Source organism: Sminthopsis crassicaudata, chromosome X, assembly GCF_048593235.1.
Source record: "Sminthopsis crassicaudata isolate SCR6 chromosome X, ASM4859323v1, whole genome shotgun sequence".
NCBI classification, from domain to species: domain Eukaryota; kingdom Metazoa; phylum Chordata; class Mammalia; order Dasyuromorphia; family Dasyuridae; genus Sminthopsis; species Sminthopsis crassicaudata.
This window is the reverse complement of record NC_133623.1, coordinates 11,460,579-11,477,526: the sequence shown is the minus strand read 5'-3', so window position 1 is coordinate 11,477,526 and position 16,948 is coordinate 11,460,579. Positions and strand designations below refer to the sequence as shown.

The 16,948-nt window shown below is 46.8% G+C and overlaps 1 protein-coding gene across 5 annotated transcripts in view; it reads right to left on the bottom strand.

The window, feature by feature from the left end:
- Window positions 1–6,130: 6,130 nt before the first annotated feature.
- The window catches only part of PCDH19 (protocadherin 19), a 111,061-nt gene continuing 100,243 nt past the window's right edge, over window positions 6,131–16,948 (bottom strand). For all 5 annotated transcript variants that reach the window (XM_074276955.1, XM_074276953.1, XM_074276954.1 and 2 more), the window contains one exon: window positions 6,131–7,358. In XM_074276955.1, the coding sequence (XP_074133056.1) occupies window positions 6,769–7,358 (590 nt within the window). In that variant the 3' untranslated portion in view covers window positions 6,131–6,768. The remainder of the gene's footprint in view (window positions 7,359–16,948) is intronic.

The following is a 16,948-nucleotide window of genomic DNA, read 5'->3' as shown; positions in this document are numbered from 1 at the left end:
GGCTCACTGAGTGCAGTGGGAGGGCGGGCTGGCTCAGTTGTTCCATATGTGTGTGTGTGTGTGTGTGTGTGTGTGTGTGTGTGTGTGTATATAGACATGAATGTTCTCCATCTGTGTCTGTCTGTTTCTGGATCTGTCCGTTTTTGGGGTGAAAACATGCTTTGATTCATTCCTTTGTTCCCGGATGATCCAGAAGCAGCATCAATAATAAACATATATGCACCAAGTGGTACAGTATCCAAATCCCTAAAAGGAGAACTGAAGTGAGGTGCAAGAAGAAATAGATAAGAATACTCATCTTCCTTGAATTAGGGATGCGGCTTCGCTTTTTCTTGGGCTCTGCTTTTCTCCCTACTTTTCTCCTAAGAAACCAGAACTGTTTCAAAGTGAGACCCAAAGTGTCTATGCTTCTCACTGTCAGGTAACATTATCCAGAATCATAGCTAAACTGAGGAATATAAAGCTCTTCTCCAAGTGCTGATGTGTTAGTGGTGGGAGCCCAGGTTCTAAGGAGACCCATTTGGCTGAAGGCTGGAGGAGGGCCTAGGAGACACCCTTCCCATTGGTCTTCAGTCTCCTTGGACCCCGAGCACAGTTCCTGGAAATGATGCCTGGGAAAAAGCCTCTACGGCTCTGGTGGCAGTGGCAGCCTTGCGGTACAGAGCCAGAGGGAAAGGGGAAGAGGGAAGTCTTTCAGAAACTTTTTGGGCCTCTGCACTGGACTGGGAGCTAATGAGGGGAATCCTGTACCAGCTTCAGGTCACATCCCTTTTGAAATATACCTCACCCCTTGGTGGTGTTGGGGGCATGGTGATGTAGGAGTCAGGAGGGGTTGTATTTTGCTCAATGTGTATTGAGGGGGAGTCATCTGCAAATGACTATGATGTAAAAAAAAAAAGTGTGGCAAGAAAAGAAATTGTGGGTAGGAGATGTATGACTGACTTAGCTTTTGGTGCTTGCTACACTTTGAGAAGAAAAACTCACAAGTAGGCCATAATGAACAGTTTGGGTACCTGGGACATTTCAGGTGGGATAGATGCTAAGGACCTGATGACACTACCTTGTGAGTGGGGAGGCGGAGAACTCATGGAGAACATAGCATGAAGCGGTGAAGAAGGGGGGCCGTGGCTTCCTGTCTTATTCTTGCTTAGTTGTACAGCTATTCCCTCTGAAAGGAAAAAGCTGTCAGTATCCTGGAACAAAGTTCTGCTCAACCCCCCCCCCCAATTCTGTCCCTCTTCCTTTAAGCCATCTCCCAGCCCAAACTCCAGCCAGAGCCTTTCCCAATCAACAGCTCCCCCCAAATCCCACACTCAAGCCCCATTTTAGCAAGTGATGACTTCTTCCCAATAATTGTCTTGATACTAAAGTGCTTGGACTTAAGAAAACTGCATTGAAGAGGAAAACCGCCTGATAAAAAGGAGCAATGTAACGAGTAATACTATAACTGTAGTCATTTCATAAAGCTACTTTTTTTTTATCATCGTCATAAAACAGAATTCGTTTTCATTTACAAGGCCTCAATCACAAAGAAAATGTACACAACTCCCAGGTCAGTGTATAGCATGATTTGGTCTTCAAATAATCACTTAGAGAGGCTGTTAGATGACGAGATGTGCTCTCCCCCCCCATCTCACAACTCCACCCTGGTTTGATGGTAGTTGCTTCTCCTGGTTCATTCCCTTCACTAAAGGAGGCTCCATGGAAAACCAAATGGAATGAGGGGTTAATTGGTTGTTGAAACCTAGCCATCGAGCTTAGGCTAGCTCTACTCAGGTTTGTTCTAGACTATCCCACCATATCTCAGCTGGACGCCAGCCAAGGTCAGTGGAAAAATCCATGTAGCCAGGGCCTCGAGGGCAGTAGGAATTTGTCATTGTTTTTGATTTTTAACCAAGGGTGGTGGCAACCATCAGGTTAGTCGAAGGATAGTTCTGGGGACTGTTGTTTTTTAACCAATGTGTGGAACCAGCGAAGCTTTCCCCATGACAGACAACACATTTTCACTCCGACCAGATTTTTTGCATGTGATTTTTTTTTTATTTATTTTTTTTAACAAGAGCTTTTTAAATTTTTTTTTCCAACATTGATCAGACAACATGTTCTTCACGAAAGCAACTTGTTTTCAACTTTAAAAAGTAATCGACAGTTGTACAACAAGTGACCCACGGGTCATCTCCAGTCTCACAATAAACAGGGATTCACTGCAACGACTCCATTAGGACAATGCGTTATGTTCTCATGGATTTAATAATGAATATAAAGCCACCCAGTCCCAGCCCCACCCACACATCCCCCCTTTGTATATCATCTTGTATATACTTGAGAAGAAAAACCCCCCAAAACAGTGTTGCAGTAGACTTCCGTGTAAGAATACAATTTGACTCATGAAATGACTTCCTAAATGGAACTTCACCAAGTAGGCAAACACTAGGATTGTATACAATGGACTTCTGAAGCTTGTTTATGCCAGTTTTCAAAGCTAGCTATGAAGAGTGAGGGCCTTGCTGCCCTGGATAAATAGCGGAGTGGACCAGATTTGCCAGAAAGAAATGCTTTGGGAAAAAAGTCACCACCAAAATGAATCTCATAAAGCTAAATTGAAATTACACTTACAATTAGAGCTATAATATACATTAAATCTTTCAAGATCCCCAAAGGCCCAGCTATCCCATGTCTCTGGGCCTTGCCCTAAATCGCCTTGTGTTTGTTTTTTTTCCAGATTTCCGCTCAAGACTACCTTAATTTAGCTTCTGAATGATCATAGAGCTAAATGGGGGAAAAAAAGAAACGGAACTCCTCGAGATCCCATGCTGAAAGAAGGCTATTGAGAGATACCCTTGGCGATGTCTCAAGGGGAAACACTGCTGGGTGGCCCCATTGTTACGTCTCACGCTATGTTTCCTCAAGCATTATTTTGACTGGAAGCCAGTGTGTTGTCGCCTATGGAATTCATGAATCGACACCTTTCTGGTCGACAGCTCTAGTCAGTAGGTTTGTTCCTTCAAGATGAACTATGGGTTCCTTGTGCCCATCATCTAGACAGCAAGAATATTAGTGGTAATGTCACCCATTGTCTTTTGGCGGGGTGGCAGGGATGAGGGAAGCTTCATCTGACCAGGTTCAGACCTTATTCATTATAGGGGAAAGAAAGTAAGCAAATCCATGTTGCATGGTTTTCTACTCCTTAGTCCCCATATATTACCTTCCCAGAGCTGGGAAAAAACAAAAAACAAAAAACAAAACAAAAAAAATCACATCAATCAACTAAACTAAAACTAAACCCCTCCATATTGCACGGAGGTGCTTCCAGCCAAGGGAGGTACCCAAGGCTGTTGGTAAGGGAGCGGCACTGCTCTTGAGCTCCCACACCTCTCCCAGTGGGCCATCAGATGAAACCGAACAGGGGCTCCCGGTGCTGTGAGAGTTAAAAGCCTTCCCTCAAGTTAAGGTATGTGGCGTGGTTCAGGGATGAGGGTGTGTCACAGGGAGAGGGAAAGAGAGGTTTGGGGATATTTGACCCTCTGATCTCTGAATCCTCTCAGCGTGTGAAGGAGCAAAGACGAAAAAACACAGTAGTCACCCCACCGCTCAGCGAAATGGGGATTCCTTGCACACACTCCTGGTTAGCTGTCACAGCCTGGCTTTACCTGATTCCCAAAGCCTTCCTTGATAGTAAGAGGTGTCCTAGGAGAGGTCATGGGGGAGGGGGCAGTTGAGAAAAAGGCTATTTTTATGCCATGCGTATGCTCAGTTGAGGGCTCTGAAGCCACAACTTCTCTGATTGTCCACCTAGAGATCCATATGATTTGAGTAGAACAAAGGCATCTAGGTAAGGATAGAGGCCGGGCCTCTAAAGCGAAACTGGATTTCTAAGACACAAAAAGGGAACCAGAGGGGGCAGGGAGGAGAAAAAGAGGGGAAAAAAAAACTGTCATGGCTGCTCCAACCATTTTCAACTCTGCTGGTAAGAGACATGGCAGCCAGTGGTCTCCATGGCTCAGCAACCACAGAAAGTAACATTTAGCGTTCCCTTTTTCTATAACCTCTGCATCTTCCTGGTGCCCACTGAGCATAGTGGGAGCTACAGCTGTGTAAAGACTGTCAGATCTGACTTCAAAGAGACCCTCTGGTGGTAGCTAACAACCTAATATCAGAATAGATGGTGGAACACAATCTACATTTTACAGGCAGCACTAGTGACTGAAAAGGGGGAGGGAAGGGGGTTTCTTTCTTTTATTACTCTAACAGAATGGTCATTTGCTAAAGAAAATAAACTATCCAGGATTTCAACGGCAGTGACTGCCAGTGGAAAAAAAATAAACCTAAAGGAAAAGAACATGGGATCAGCAGAGAATGAAATCCAGTGAGAACAGAAACATGGAGATGACATGATAATTGATCTCAAATTGTGTCAGTTTCAGAGGAAAATTTGAGGCGATGCTAATAATTTGCATGAGGTAGTAGTATTCAGCAGTTTCACTAGAGATTCCTTCTGGAAACTCTTTATCCCTCCCCTCCCTCCACCCCCCTATCCCCCTACCACTACCAGATAGAGAAAACATTCTTAGTGATGAACAAAGGCAGAAACTTGGACGAAAAAACCCCATGGAAATGGCAGAATACAGTTGACTGATCTACCTTAACCTCAAAAAGGAAAAAGAACCATCTCATTTGAATGCTTGTGCCCTGACCCTGCAAGCCTTCTTAGTGGGCACTTCTTGGGAATTTCGGTCATTGACACTAATGAGAAGCGGAATCCGAACACTTGGGTGTGGAGAAACAAGTCTTGTCCTTAGAAGTTCAAGGCAGAGAGAAGATGAGATCTGGTTTCTTTCGTTGTGTTTTAAATAATGAACACTTGGGTTAAACACACACACACACACACACACACATACTCACACACGCTCCTTTGGCTAGGAAACACAATGAATGAGCTGAGAATTAAGCAAATTAATTGAAAAAATGGGGGGGAAGCAATTTTAGAAAATAGGAACTAATGGTCAGTTTGGTTAAAAGGGAAAAAAAGAAAGGAAAGAAAGTCTTAGGTTATAAAATCTAGCCTATGCTTGTTTTTTTTTAAGCTAAATCAATTTAATGGGTTTTCATTTTAGTGTGTTCATTCAAATCTTTAATCACCCCAAAATGTGCTCATTCCAAAAAGACTACCTTTCAATTTTCTCCATATGGAAGGCACATAAATTTGATTAGTGATGTTGCTATGTTTTCCCTAGGTTAGCCTAAATGTTATGCTTTCTTATTACTTACTCTATCCCTATTTAGAAGCCCAGGGTACAGAGAAATAAAATTTGAAATTTCAGGCCCGTGATGAGCTATGCAAACTAATTCCAATCATGATTGGGGAACACTGAATCAGGAAGTGTGGGTCTGAAGACATGCTAATTTCTCTCTCTAAATAGATTCAGTCATTTTGAGTTTTAGATGATTGGAGACAGGGAATAGTGAAAGTGGGGAACCAAGGAGTTCAGGGAACAACTTTTCCTGCTCAGTGCCTGAGAATTAGAAAAAACGGATCTCATCAAACTTTCAGCAGAGTATTTCTGACACCCGCAAATTAGGCAGCCGACTATCTGAAAAGGCCTCTCTCCAATAAGCTATCATTGCTCTATGAAAAAGACTTTGCGAATGATGAGCTATCATTCGTCACGTGGGCTCAGCGATATGCCATTTCCCCCAAGTTTTCCATCTCTGGGTGCGGTACCTAGCAGTATGGCTGCCAGTTCAGGGAGCTGTGTCTTGTTTGTGAGACACAACTTTGAAAGCCCATCGCCATCACCACCGATGGAATAATCAGAAATACTGAATCAGAGGATAGTAGTAGTCAAGTGACGACAAACGGAGTCTTCTTTGTGGGCAGGTGTCCATGGGAAACTAGCAACATCGGCAGGTGCGTGAGTTTTCCAAGAGTCTTTGTAGGGATTCAACTTGAAGGTGTTGAATTCCTGGTAGTACAGTGCCTAGGAAACAGCCAGTCGCTGTCTGCCAAACGAGACATTGGTGTGTTGATTAAGTGTCCAGATAGCAGTGTTTGGTTTTTTTTTTTTTTTTTTTTTTTTTTTTGCTTTGTTTTTATGGTTTTTTTTTTTTTTTTTGTTGTTGTTGGTTTTCATTTTTGTTTTCATTTTTTATCTTTACAAATAATCTGAGCCATAACCAGAAAAGAGTGCATGAGCCTTCGGTCCCTGGTACTCACATGAGGGTGTGCTTCCTCCTCATGTCCCCTTTTCCTCTCCACCACAGTTCTCAAGAGACTGGGATAGCAGCTGCCCCCAATTCATTGCTGTGGTGGCCCTCTTCTAAGACACTTTTCTCCCACCTTCAGATTGTGCTCTGCACCTTTCCCTCCCCCAACTCAAATTTGGCCCAGGTGCAGTTTGGGCTGGTTTCGGCTCCACAGACAATAATCATTTACATTATAACTTTACTATATAAAAATATAGAAATTCAAAATACTTAAGACATAATACTTCTTACAACTCAATTTCTTTCTTTTGTCCCACCCCAAGGCCCCCCGAACCCAAAGTTAATTTGCTCCAAATGAACACCTCTGTCTCCCGTTGAAACAAGAGGGATTGTCACATTATGACAGTACCATTCACAAACAAACAATACACTTAGGGAAAGCTTTGAAATACAGGCATTGGTGAGCCACGAAAAAGCTATCGAGCTGGTTGATTTGCACATATGTGACCGTGGTCGTTCTGCGTATCCACTGCCACGGTTGTTCCTCCTCTGCACGTGCCCAGCCTACAGCACGATATCCTTCAGCCTCTTCGCTCCCGGGGACTCTTTCTCCGGACTCTCCTGCAGGAGAGGGTTGACCTCACGCACCACTTTCTCGCTGTCGGCTCCACGTGGCTCCGCTTCGGTGGGACGAGAAGGCCCATTGTTGGGGAACGGCTCCACGGGGTGGGTAGCCGGGCAGTGTATGATAGCGCTGTAGGTGACCATCGTCGGCTTGGTGGGCAGAGAACTCTTCAGGTGAAGGGGCGAAGTGACCGGGCTGATAGCTTCACAACCGTTGCCCGCCTCGCGGATGGCGCTGGTGACCTTGGGGCTGCAGATGGCCAGTTCCGCTGCCCTCTTGCCTTTCTGGGCCGAACGCTCCTCAGCGTGGTCACCCCCATCCTTGCCAAAGGTCGCGAAAGTCCTCTTGGTCGTGCAGTCTTCATAGACCTCGACGTCAGCAGCGGTGGCTTCGATAGACAGAGTGATGATGTTTCTTCCACGATCCGGGGACTTGGCCCGAGTGGGAAGGGGGTTCCGGGGCATCCAGCACCTGTCAGAGTGACCAAGGATGCGGCATTCTTCCCTGCAATGAAAGCCTTCATTTTGATCTGTTTAAACACAAAAAGGAAAAGGTTAGTTCTATATACACCTTTCTCAGCAGCCACCATGATGGCCCACAGTCCAGTTTCACAGACCCCACATTCAGGGCCAACTCACAACTATCTTTTGGGCTGAGTAGTAGGCAAGGGACTGCCAACAGGTCATACGCGAGTCCTCCCACCCCAACCTTGTTATTTGTGCCTCCGTTCCCACTGCTGACAGAACCAAAACCTAGAGGGAAACAAGTTATGATGAGAAATATATTAAAAAAATAAAATAAAATAAAGCTTTGTCCAAGCGCCGCAGTGCTGCGAGTCAGCATTTTTGTTATCAAGCAGCTTGCTCAAAAGCAGCATATTGAAAACTTTGTCAACAGGCGGGGGGGGGGGGGGGGGGGGAAATCCTCACCAATCTAGGCAGGACATCTCCAACCAGGTTTTCCATATGATGGGTTTTTCAAGCCCTCTTTGCTCCTCTTTTCCCACTCTGAGCCATGCCCCCTACTGACATTCTATTCGAGGGTCCCCAGCGGCAGCACGCTATTTCCAAAGCTGATTCTCCCCGGCTGAGGGCAGGACAGATCTCTGCCTTCTGCTCAGCTTGACCTTAGCTTCCCTGACTCTGAGCCGGCCCATACCAGCAGCAACCCATCCCTTCTCTCCCTCTCCCCAATATTGACTTCACAGGCTGACGTTGGCCCTTTGGCCAACTGATCGGACTTCATCTCCTTCCCCCTATTCCTCGGCATGATTTGACTCAAGCTGTTCCTCACAGGCAGCAGCAGAACATAGAGTACTTGGAATCTCCGGCAGAAAGGGGATGTTGCCTAAGACTCGGCCTTTGTTGGTCAGGAAGGCCTTTCCAGAGCAAGATCATCGAGGGCTAAAGCTGCTTGGGGGCCCTCAGAAGGCTGGACCTAAGCAGGGCCCAGCTTCGGGACTCCCTTCCGCTCACCCAGACTCTGATTCATTTTCCACAGAGTGTTTAGCACCTCAGCTTTCTGGCTACATTTGTATTTCTACCACATTCTAGCATGAGGCTCAGCTAATAAAAATTCTCATCACATCCCACAATGCACCAAAAATATGAGCAGCTTAACATTTATAGAAAATCTTTTATGGGGGACAGAGGTAGAAAGGTAAAATACATGCACATATACACACGCACACATGTGCACACGAGACTCACTTGGACCAAAATCACCCACAAACAGGGCCCCAAATGATGCTTCCTGGGTCCCCAGCCCTTTTGCCCTCTCTGGGAAAAGCAGCCAGGGAAGCGGGTGGGATTTCTGGGAACTTGGCTAACAATGGCCGGGAGCTCCCATGCACGATAGCTGACCCTGTGAATAAGCTCCCCAGAAGTCATGTCTTCTAGGTGGTGATCCCCCTCATTTTATTTCTTTTGTAAGGAAGTTCAATGCATAAGTGAAGTAATTTCCCTGACATTTTTTTTTGACCCTGCCTTGTTCATCCACAGTTTGAGATGAGAGACTCTGGGTCTAGATGATTGGGGCAGGGACAATGGACCTCCACAAGCTCTGGCTGAATTTCAGCCATTAGGAGGAAAGGCCTTAGGGCTTGCTCAGTCCCAGGAAGAAGATGCCCATTTGCAGCACGGTCCACAGAGAGCAAGACTGGCTAAAAGCTAAGTAAGCGCAGCCAGACTGAACAGGGCCAGGTAAGTCGGCTCTTGGGGGCCAAGGGAGCTTATTTGTCCTCATCAAGCTTCTTGGCAGCCCCATCATGGGGAGAAGCCTCTTTCCACTGCCTGGAGAAAGAAAAATGCAATGACATCTCCCACCCAAGTGCCTCCTAAACCCCAGCCAGCTGGGAAACAAATCCCGATGGGATCAGGAGGATAGACGTACCGGTGACAGCAAAATTAGCACTGATGATGCACCTGGGTGGAAAAGCGCCACACTGCTTCCAGGGCCCTCTCACTGCCTCAAATTGGCAAGTGGCAAATTGACAGCCAAAAGTCAGCTTGCACATCTCTTGGACCCACCGTCCTCGGAATAAAGGCCCCTGAGACTCTGGACCCCAGCTTCCCATCCTGGAGAGTGCCAGGAGGACAGAAGCTCCCGAAGCTCAGGTAAGAGCTGTTGCATTTCTCTTTGCCTCCCCAGTGCCCAACACTGCACCACACACTACATAGACAAGGTCCCTTCTAGCTCAAAATCTAGGATATCCTGGGATTCAGGTTCAAATGACAGCCCCGCCACTGCAGCTGCCATTGAGCATAACCTTTCTGAGCCTCAGTTTCCTCATCTGTGAAATAAGGGTCTCACACGAGGTGATTTCAATAAAACGGAGGCTTCTTGAGGGCAATGCTCGGTTGGCTTGTTTTTTGTCTTCGCGTCCTCTGCTAGATATAAATTACCTGCAGCAGGTGCTAAATAATGGTTTCCAAATTGAATGGAAGGTCTCTGTCCTTCTGTAACCCTGTAGGGTAGGCTTGGGCAAGTCCCTTCACTAGCGTGAATCTCAGCCTCCTCCTCTATAAAATGCAGGGAAGAGCAGCTGGCCCCCAGGCTTGGGGCAAGGATCAAAGGAGCCTTATGATGTCTGGGGAGCTACTTTAAAGACTTCTAGAAATGGGTACTCTGGTTGTTACCTGTGGGGCCTCATCTGGAAAATCAGCAGCTTGCTAAGACCCCTGGTGGCTCCCACTCAGGTAAAGACAGTTGGAAATCAGGGGTAGAAGGGAGAAAGGAAGAAGGGAGGAGACGCTGCTATTGGGAGTGGGAAGGGAAAGAATTCTCTTTCGAGCAACAAGGCTGGAGTGGAGAGTCTAGAAAGGAGCAGTGGCCCAGTCTGGTTGGCTCTGATCTGATCTAGGCCCTGGGGATGGAAGGGACCATATGCTCACCTGGTCTGAGAGAGAACCTCTCACTCTGTCCATATGCCATGTAAACTTAATTTCCTTCAGACCTACTCAGGGCATGTGGTGGTTCCAACGCAAAGGGGAGTGAAGAAAGACAACCAGCATTTCCATGGCAATGTCAAGTTTGCAAAGTGTGTCCTGGACAGCAAGTTCCGGGAACCTTAAAATGAGTCCGTGAGCCCATTATGAGCATTCTAAAGGCGAGGAGACGGAGGCTACTAAAGGAGATCGGGCAGCCGATGGCTTTCCAACTAGCATCAGAGGTGCTATTTGATTCCAGGTCTTCATTCTAAAGCCAGCACCGGGTCCCTCTGCCAACTATTTCCAGATGGGCCCCATGAGCTCAACTTTAAGGACATTTTTTTTTATTTCACTTTTCTTGGTAGTTGCTACTCACATTGAGATACTTCTTCAAGGAAAGGCTCCAGACCTTAGCCTGTGTCACTCCTACCTTTCTTCTCCCTCCCCCGGTTCATAAGGGCAACAAGGTGAGAACACTTGGAATCCGGCCCAAACACACAGACAGGCCCTCATGGGCCAGATGAACCACAATTCATCAGTCATCATCTTTTTCTTACAAATTGGATAATAGAGACAATTGGCACACACCCTCTGAAAACCATGCTTCTTAGGCCCACTCTACTAGCCGCAGCTCACCTGCTAGCAAGTCAGTAACACTGAAACAAGAACTGATAACAACAGGGGATGTTTATCTGACCCTACAGGGTTTGCAGAGTGCTTCCCATACAACATTTCACTTAATCAGCTGCCCCCAAAGAAAGCCTTTGGTGACCCATCCACACATCCTCTTGACTGTCCCCTTACTTCTGACCAGCTTCAGGGGTGGTTTGAGGATGCGGACAGCGGCAGCATGGGAAAAAACGAAGACCACCACTGAGACCATCTAGTCCAACTTCCTCATTAACCGTGAGAGCAACATGAGAGCCAGAGAGGGCCCAAGGCCATGGCTATTAAGGGGCAGAGCCAAGCCAGGATTCTGGGTCTCCTACTGAGATGCTGAACCAAGTAGAAAACAGGATGGGGGGGGGGGGGGATGCAGATAAGCTAATGGAAAATAAAGCTAGAGAGAGGAGTCAGGGTCAGATTATAAATGGCGAATGTATATTTGATCTTGGGGCAACAGAGAGCCACCACAGAATCTTTCATTACTCTTGGTTGTTCATCATTAAACATGGCACTTACGTGATGGGGCAGGGGGGCTGACCCCAAATCTTGAGGCCAAAGAGTGGATCCGAATATTTTTACAAAGAGCTGTAATGTGCATTACCTAGCCACTAAGAAGTCAGCAGCAACTTGTCGGCAGAGGAGATAGCACGGACCTTCCAGCAAACCATTTAGAAGTCTTAAATAAAGTTATCGGTCTTTGGAGGGGCCAAGAAGGCGAAAGAATCAGTAGTGGCTGAGACCTAATAGATCAGGAAGCAATTCAAGGCAAAAGGCACCGGGAGTGTTGTTCTATGCCGATAATGGCCAACCTTTGTACAGTAATTCCTTTCCTCCTTAGGGCTGGAAGCTGCCTGTCTCCTAACAAGATGGACAAGCCGACTGTACAGCACACTTTGGGCAGCCTCGCCCCACGCTTGAACCACGCAGACAGCAATGCTGGGAACTCCCCCCCAGGTTTTACCCAAGCTTCTCAGAGCCGAGCCAGTTTGTCATTTCCATATCACCGTCCAGCCACGATGGATATGTTCAATAATCTAGGGGTTCTTTACCTTAATACAAAGTCTCAACCTATTAAGATCCCAGAGCTCAGAGACGCTCCTTCATGCAAAAATAGTCAAAGTAACAGTGACCACTTCAGTAGAGATCACCTCATCAGAAAGGAACGGTTAGTGTCTAATCCAACTCAACTCAGACCAATTCACTGGAATGCATTTCCAGTCCAGGGGACGGTCCCTCGAAAAAGAGTGAACACACATATGTGTTCCATATGTATGGAAAGCGCATCCTGGTCCACAGCCACACCTATCTCACAGATGTAGCTTAATCCTCTCCAGCTAAGCCTTGGCCGAAATGGCAGCGGTGGGGTCTTCTGGTTTCTCCTCCATGACCCCCTTCTACTGGACCATGCTGATGTATGTTAATCAATCAACTAACCTGCAGTATTAACAATGTCCCTGGAACTACCTACCACAAAAAATACACAAAAGATAGACAGGCTGGGTAGACCGAATCTTGGCCAACAGTCCAAAGGCCACGAGCAAATGTTGCCAGTCCCCACAGACCACCGGGAATGGTTTTGCTGCTGTGATTATTGTCATTCTGCTTGGACCTGTGTTTTTATCTCTGCAGTGAACTCCCAGTGTGGAAACCCCTTTTTACCGCTGTTGGTTGGCTAGTCAGTTGTAATCTAGTCTCAGGGGTTTGCCTGGGGCACTGAGAGGTTGTTTCCTCCATGGTCACCCAAGTAGTTTGTGCCAAATGCTGGACTTGAACTCGGCTCTTCTGGACCTCATTGCCACCCTGTCTCCCCTAAATCACATTGCCTCCCCATCAGGAAGGAGATCTATGCCGAAAGGTGCTAGTTCCGGATACTATGGATTTGGATGATTTTTGAAAAACACATTTCCAATGCCCCTTGAATCTAGCACAAGCTCTGGAACGGTCTCTTAAGAGAAGACGGTGAGGAAAGGGCACTATTCTCATTAGGAGGTTAAGACTTCTGAATTCTAGGTCCAGGTTCTACTAGTTCACTATGTGACCTCAGGCAGGGATGTAACTAGGGTAGGTCAATCAAGGCTTTGTCCCAGAGGGATGAACTGTAGAAGGCCTGGACAAAGCTTATAGCCCTGCAACAATTGGGCTTCTTAGTACATAGTTAGCAATAATGACTCCTTTAAATTTTCATCTTTGAAGTCCTTCCAATCAGTGGGGCCCCATTAGTGCCAAGTTGATGTGTCTAGCCCTAGTGCAAGGATCTGTAGATACACAGAGTAGAACTCTTTCCTCACTCAAATGTGGAATGCCAAGCAAATGAACAACTCTCCAATTAACCAGGGAGCATTTTTAAAGGTTGAAAATAGCTCTTAAGAAGGAAAGGAGCCCAGGCAAGGAAGCCGAGGCACGCTTGTTGGCAAGGACAGGGTGCAGAGAGCGGTGAGCATCCGGCTATACCACTGGGACTGCATCCTCCAAGTTTTGTCTTTTGACAGAATATTGACTTCAAGGGGGATGAGCCTGGTTCTGACTGACCCCGGGGACTGAAGTGGGACTCTTGGGGGTGGGAGGGGGTGGAAAAGCACAAAGAAGCAAATAGAGGCCAGAAGTCAAAGCAAACTTCCTAACCACAAGAACTGGGTGGCCTTGGGAGGTAATGGGCTTCTCCACCCTGGAGGTCTTTGAGCCAAGAGAGCCTGGACCACCTCTTGGGGGGCTTGTAGAGGGAACTTTGGGGGGAAAGGAGGGAAGGACGGACTGAAGTGGAGGGCCACTGAGTTGCTTTCTGAAGTCCTTTCCCGGTCTGAGAGGCTATGCTCCTATGACTGCCTCAAGCACTCCAGTGCACTATGGTCAGGACAAGGAGTCACTGATAGCTTGGGTCCTCTCTAAAGTTGGAAGAGGGTCTCACTTCCTTTGGAAAGGACAAGAATTTGTGCCAAGAAAAGGTCTAATCCATCTGTCCAGCACTGGAGGGGACACTAGTAAAATCCTCTTGCCCGGGTGCTTTGGGAGACTTTAGGAACTTGGTAGTACCAATTCGAGCATTTGTAGTACATCATGGGAAGTAGCATCTGGAGTGTGCATGAAGCTCCCCTGTTGGCGACACACTTGCATCCTTCCCTCCCTTCCCCCTTTTCCTTTACTTATATTCCTCAGGATTTTTCTCCTTTCTTCTCCTCTTCTCTGATCTGATACGTATCAAAGACCCTTCATGACACCCAGTCCCTTCAAATGGCACAGTTAAGACTGGGGCCTGAGCTGGCTAAATGCAGAGTAAAGTTCAGTAGGGGACCATTGACGGGGCCAAGTCTGATGGGAGAAGAAAGGCCTTCTTGTCAAGACACAAAACTGAGCAAAGCAACTGGACGCTCGCTAATTTGTGTTAACTCAACGAAGACCCACATTCTATAAAAATCTGATCTGCAGGGAAGAGCTCGGGGCACTATCATCAAAATGAATCCAAATTAGCCCCCTGAATTTCCTTCAGTCATCTGGCAAAACTCCAGAGAATGGGCCGCAAGAAAGGTAAGTTTTGGTCTGTGGATCAGGGATTCAATATTTCCAGCCTGGAAAGGAGAGCCTGGGATTCTGGGACTTTTCTGGGGTCTGGACAAGCCCTTCACAATAGCGGACCGCTTTTGGCTTTGCTGTAGCCGAGTTTGGTAGCTGGGAGAGGGAGGAGACTGCATCCCCTCCCCTCCCCAGCCACCCCTGACATTCACAGGCCACGAACCAAAATCCATTTCCTCTAGTGTAACTTGAAAATAGATGAATCTAAAGCAACTGAATTCTCTTCAATGGACTTTTTAGTGCTGAACTGGGCAAAGTGAGCAAGTTCAAGCCTGGGAAGGAGGAAGAGCTTCCCAATTTCATATTTGTGCTAGGTGACAGCACAGCCCACGCAGCTTAATAATCCCGGCTGCAATTTGGGCAATCATAAGAGTGTCGGGAATTTCCATTTCTTCATTGGGGGGCAGGGATGGGGCTCAATTTAATGCAATTCAGAAAAGAAGAGATTTGAAGATGTTTCCTAGTAGGAGCCATTTGTGCTCTTGCAAGGGGAGCAGGGAAATGAAGCTGAGCACTGCTGCGAAAATTGAGACTGGGAAAGAAAGGGTGCTGACAGTGACAGAGATAAAGGGAGATTGACTGGCCTCCAGCCTTTCATCAATTGGGCTCCAAAGGCAGAGAAAAATCGGCTGACAAATTGCTCAACTTCATTTTGATGCTCAGAACTCATTCGAGAAAGCCCTACGAGGGAAAACGGAAGGCCCTTCAGCAAGCCCAATGAATACCACCCGAGGAGACCCAGCCTAAGGACCCTGCCGAGCTGAGCAGAGTGAGGGAGAAGCTTGATTGTTGTTATAATTCTCTTTACAGCCCTCACTGGACTCAATTGCTTCGATCTGGTCTGTGTGACACTAAAAGATGAAGACAGTAGCACAAAGGGACTGGTTGGGCAAGAGTACTGGCTGGACAGGACTCTTTACTTCTTCAACTGAGGACTTTGCTGAGACTCAAGGGAGCATAGGTCTAGAGTGGAAGAGCCATTAGATTCAACACTCTCACTTTGCAGATGAGGAAACTGAGGCCCAAGGTCACACAGATAGAAAACAGAAGTGCCAGCACTTGGACTCTGACTCAGACCAATGACTCTAAAGCTATGGGGGACAAGAATGAGGCAGCCACAGAGAGTAAGATGGAGGAAACAACGGGGCACAACAAACAGCCGGGCAGAAATCTCAGCGGCATCGTTCAATGAAAGGCTTGAGAAAATCAGAAGCCCTAGCTCCCCTCAATGCGAATTCCTGCGTGTTCTTTAAGTCCTTGGGATCTTCTGCAACAGAAGAGGCTGCAGCCGACAACAACTTGGAGAAGAGAACTGGAGAGCTTCCATTCTCTATGGCTGAAGACTGCCAAGATGTCTGTGAAGGAGGTCAAAAGCAACAGCATTCTCAAGACTTCAGGCACTTCTTGAACCCCAGGACAATGCAGCATCTTTATATATTGATCCCCGACAAGGAAGGTAGGCCAGTGGAGGTCTCCACACCATTGATTGGGTCGGGCCCCACTGAAGATGGGACAGAGACAAATGTTGGGAGTGGGGGCGCCAAGCTCTCAGGAGCCAGTCTCTTGTAGCTTCCTGGCTTGTGTTTTCCGTCCCCATTGAACATCCTCCCTCAGAAGTGTAGCAATACCCTGGAGTTTCAGGGTCTCTTCCACAGACATCTGGAATACTGTAATCGCCACGCCAACCCGGCTTCTGGGTACAGTGAACAGCATGATCATTAAAAAAAAGTCATTTCAAATATCTTCCTGGAAGCTAATAAATTTTACAGCGGTTTCCATCTTTCCCCCTCACAACAAAGAAAAGCTTAGTTCCAGACAAATTAAAAGTAAATTGATTGCCTTGGGGGAATCTATTCAAATATCACTTTTCCATGTTAGAAATCTTTTTCCTGAAACATTAAGAAAAAGAGAGAGGGAGAGAGATGGGGGGAGAGAAAGATATAAGGGATGATAACGGTGCAAAAGAGAGAGGCTGAGTGTGAATAGGAAGATGGTGGCGAGAGAGACAAGAGAGCAAGAGAGGTGGCCCCCCACCCCTTCAGCCCTTGTTTGCAAAATCAGCTAGAAATCAACTTAAAATAAAATGCAGATATGTCACTGGGGTGCAAGCCTAACGTTTGTGCTGGAATTGATGAATAATAAATATGAATAATGAATGGGAAACTGGAAAGGATCAAACACTGCCTTATATGGCTATATGGCTATTCATTTTCTGTCTTCCATGAACAACACTCAGTCGGCTAATCTTCCCCTTTCCTTGAGAATGACTGAGAGTTAACAGCTCTCAGGCTGGGGCAAAACCTAGGCAAGGGCTTTGGGACAAGGCTTCCATAGCCCCTGGCCAAATTTGGGAGAAAGGCCAAGACAGCTCAAGTCTAATTAGATTCTAGAATTGAGATTTGGACTTTGCAGGCCAGCAGTTCGATCCTGCTTCGTTTTGGAAAATCAGGGCCCATGG